General features: G+C 33.4%; 1 protein-coding gene across 1 annotated transcript; it reads right to left on the reverse strand.

The window, feature by feature from the left end:
* Positions 1–288: 288 nt before the first annotated feature.
* Positions 289–3,035, reverse strand: LOC104649714 (endo-1,4-beta-xylanase 5-like). Its single transcript, XM_010329241.4, has 7 exons — positions 2,909–3,035; positions 2,796–2,830; positions 2,421–2,577; positions 1,806–1,978; positions 1,618–1,725; positions 1,403–1,549; positions 289–1,320 (listed from the first exon to the last, which is right to left on the reverse strand). The coding sequence occupies exons 1-7, from the start codon at positions 2,997–2,999 to the stop codon at positions 346–348; spliced, it is 1,686 nt and encodes a 561-aa protein (XP_010327543.2). The 5' UTR covers positions 3,000–3,035; the 3' UTR covers positions 289–345.
* Between the last annotated feature and the right edge of the window lie 289 nt (positions 3,036–3,324).

Below are 3,324 nucleotides of genomic sequence, written 5' to 3' on the forward strand. Positions count from 1 at the left end.
CGGGACGGGAGCAGGGGCTGGGCGAGCGCAAAGAAGAGTGGATTAAGCTTAACTCACAAAAAAATTTCTTCAAGTAAAGTGACATGAGGTTAAGCAAATGTGAGGCAAAACCAAATGAAACTAAAGAGGGATATGAGAGTCAGAGAGTGTATACTTTGTGAAAATTGATTTGAAATATAATCTCTATAGATGGTAATCTCAAAAATTGAAATGGATAAAAATCATGATTTCGACAAAAGCATGAGTTAAATCTAGTTCGTTTAAGCATACAAATTAGTACATAAAAAGTAAAGTAATTCTTGTTCAATTTATTGAGAGGTACATTATATTTTGACTACATTAGGGCTAAACATGAATTGTAATGTGCTTAGTATCGACACCATGGCCTAGTGAGAAGGTAGAATTAACAATTGTGCGATTATAAATGATTGAAACCTTGAATTCGCCTAAGAAACCTCGAAAATTGTAGGAACCAAACTCATTTGTTTTGCCACGTTTAGTCCCCGTTGTCCATTCGTTTAGTACAAGTTGGTCAATAACATCCCCTGTTGGTAAGTTTTGGAATTTCTCGTCTGTAAGGCACGTTTGGTAGCAACCTCCTATGCTACGAGCTGTCCAAAGCATGATCCCATTCACACTTGGATGTGAGAATGCCTCTCGCAAAATTTGCTCGAGGAATACAGCTTGTTCTTCCTGTCCATACATATTGCTAACGTCCACTTCCGTGAGCCACATAGGAAGCTTTAGGGTTGCCAATTTATCTAGAACAGCTCTCATGAAAGCGGGGTTTGGTGCAGAAAAATGACTCTCTAGCCCAATACCAGCCACTTTTACCCCGCCCTTCTTGAGTTCCTTAAACCTATCAATGTAGCTGTCCACATTGGCTTTCGAGTCACAACGTTCAACAATGTTGTATTCGTTGAGAAACAGAGTTGTTAGTGGATCTTCGCGTTGCATACTCTTGAACATATCCAAAGTAGCTTTCGGTCCTAGTTTTTTCTCATAAAAATCAAAGTGGAGGAGTTCATTATTCACATCCCAGTGAAAAAACTCATTTCTATATTTACGCATCACACTTTTAATTCTTCCATTCATCGCTGTTTGCAGTTGAGGAGCCGTCATGTTTTCCAACCAATCTTGTACATACGTAGGGTCATCCCAAAACATGTTATGTCCTCTAACTATAAGTTTGTTTTTTCGAACGAATTTCATCATCTCATCCACTACAGTATAGTTATATTGCCCAGGTAATGGCTCTGTCTTGTACCACTTTAACTCGTTTTCAAAAACTGTTGCTTTGAATCGCTTGAGAAACCATTCCTGAAATAACATTGTTCTATCATTAATATAACAAATTTCTCCAACAATAGCTCAACAACAACAACAAAAAAAAAAAACAGACCTGATAAGGCAAATTTTCCAGAATGGTTCTCGATATCATAGTTCCAATTGGAAAATCCGTTGAGAGTTGGCTTAATTTAACTGCTGCTCCTGGCACCCTTAATCCATTTTTATCAACGACATGTATCGTAACACCGCGCTTCCTTTCCTGATATACAACTACATAATTACTATAACTTAATTGAGTCAAATAAGTTGTGCTTAGTTCTTTCTCACCCTTTTTATCCCTTCAAATTGATTTAATTTCCACTCTCTCTCGGTGAATGGCTGTAAGGAATACGAAACGATCTCTATCTCCACAAACTTTTTAGCCCGATCTGAACTCTGCAAAAGTATACACAAATTTTTTCGCTTGGAAAATGTATAGCAAGGTAAAAAAACATGACTTTGATATAAATAAATACCTGAAAATCAATCTCAGAAGAAGTGAAAGTTGAATCCCAAAGGAAACCACCTTTGAGAAAAGACCAACATCCTTTCTTGGCTTTAACACTTCCTATACATTTTGCATATTTATTGTCTGGCTTTACTGTAGCTGTTACTAAAGCAGAATCTACATTTTTCACTCTCACCCAACCTGTACAAATACCAATTATGTTAAAAGAAGTCTTTTCTTAGTTTCAATTTATATGAAAGTGTTTGAGAAGGTATGAAGCTTAAGACAAAATAAATCCAAGTCATAACATTTGTATTGACCGTAAATAAATTACCCCCTCTATTCACTTTTAACTGTCCACAACTAACTCAATATTCTCTATAGAAATAACAAATTGTCGAGGGTAAATAACAATTGTATTTTCTTTCCTCTAATATGTTAAAACTTGACAAATAAAAGTGAACGAAGAAAGAGAGTAAATTGTTTCTAAACAAAGAAGTATAACATTCTTTTGAAAATAGACTAAAAAAAATAATACGGAGGGAGTAATATGTGAGCAACAAAAATATAATAAGATCATAAAAACAACACAACCAGAGTAGTAATAATAATAATAATAATAATAATATATATGAAACTTAACTAGAGAAGGAATAAATTGATCCTTGAGAGAGATTTTCCAAGGATAAAGTAGGTGAATCAACCATGTCTCCATTGATATCTTTGACCGGTTGATATATAGGAAATTTGTTTCTTAATATTCCTCCTTTGTAAAGTGCTGCCACTGGCTCTGCTTGACACTATCAACAAATCAAAGACATGATTAAATTTTAATATCTCAATTCATGTAAAGAATAATTTTTTTTTTATTTTTGCATTATTACTTCTTAGAAATATACATAATATCTACTAGTACTTTTATATAGAGAGAGAGAGATTGAGAAAATTTAAATAAAAACAATATGATCATTGATGATTCATATATATAGTTGATCCCAACTTATTTAGACTTAAATACCTCTGTCCAAGCCGAATAATCATAAACATTCCCCACTGAAAGAAAAATAGAAGAATAAGAGATGAATTCAAGATGTGAAAAACATATCGAAACAAGACGAAAAAATAAAATACCATGGTGTTTAGCTAGGGAAGAGGTAGCAAAGAAGAGGAACAAAAAAAAGATCCAAAATAATGGACTTCTTCTCCACATTAGCATCAACATATTGTTTAACGGGTTGTTCTAACAATTTCTATAAAATTTATGCATAAATACGATTTAATTTTAATGTTAAATTTGCAACGTAAGCCAAGAGTAATTAATGCATTAATTGAACTAAGATAATTTTCGTTTTACTGCTTCTGTACAGGCTTCCTTAATTATCATCATTATTTTTTTTGGGAAGGAGAGAAACAATAGTTAGGTTTCTTACTTGTATTTATGTCCCATTAATAACTTGTTAATCAATTATGTTAGGAAGGAAGCACCACTAGAGGATATAAACATTATCAACCCGTCCTGTTATTTTTTTTGTCACATATTTTTTCAT

The sequence above is a fragment of the Solanum lycopersicum genome, chromosome 10 (assembly GCF_036512215.1).
Source record: "Solanum lycopersicum chromosome 10, SLM_r2.1".
Taxonomy (NCBI): Eukaryota; Viridiplantae; Streptophyta; class Magnoliopsida; order Solanales; family Solanaceae; genus Solanum; species Solanum lycopersicum.

Coding starts and splice junctions, on each gene's coding strand:
- LOC104649714 (XM_010329241.4), bottom strand. CDS start 2,999: ATGTTGATGCTAATGTGGAGAAGAAGTCCATTATTTTGGATCTTTTTT. Junction 2,831..2,908: donor TTCCCTAGCTAAACACCATG/GTATTTTATTTT, acceptor TTTTTCTTTCAG/TGGGGAATGTTTATGATTAT. Junction 1,979..2,420: donor ATCAATTTATTCCTTCTCTA/GTTAAGTTTCAT, acceptor GTATTTGTACAG/GTTGGGTGAGAGTGAAAAAT.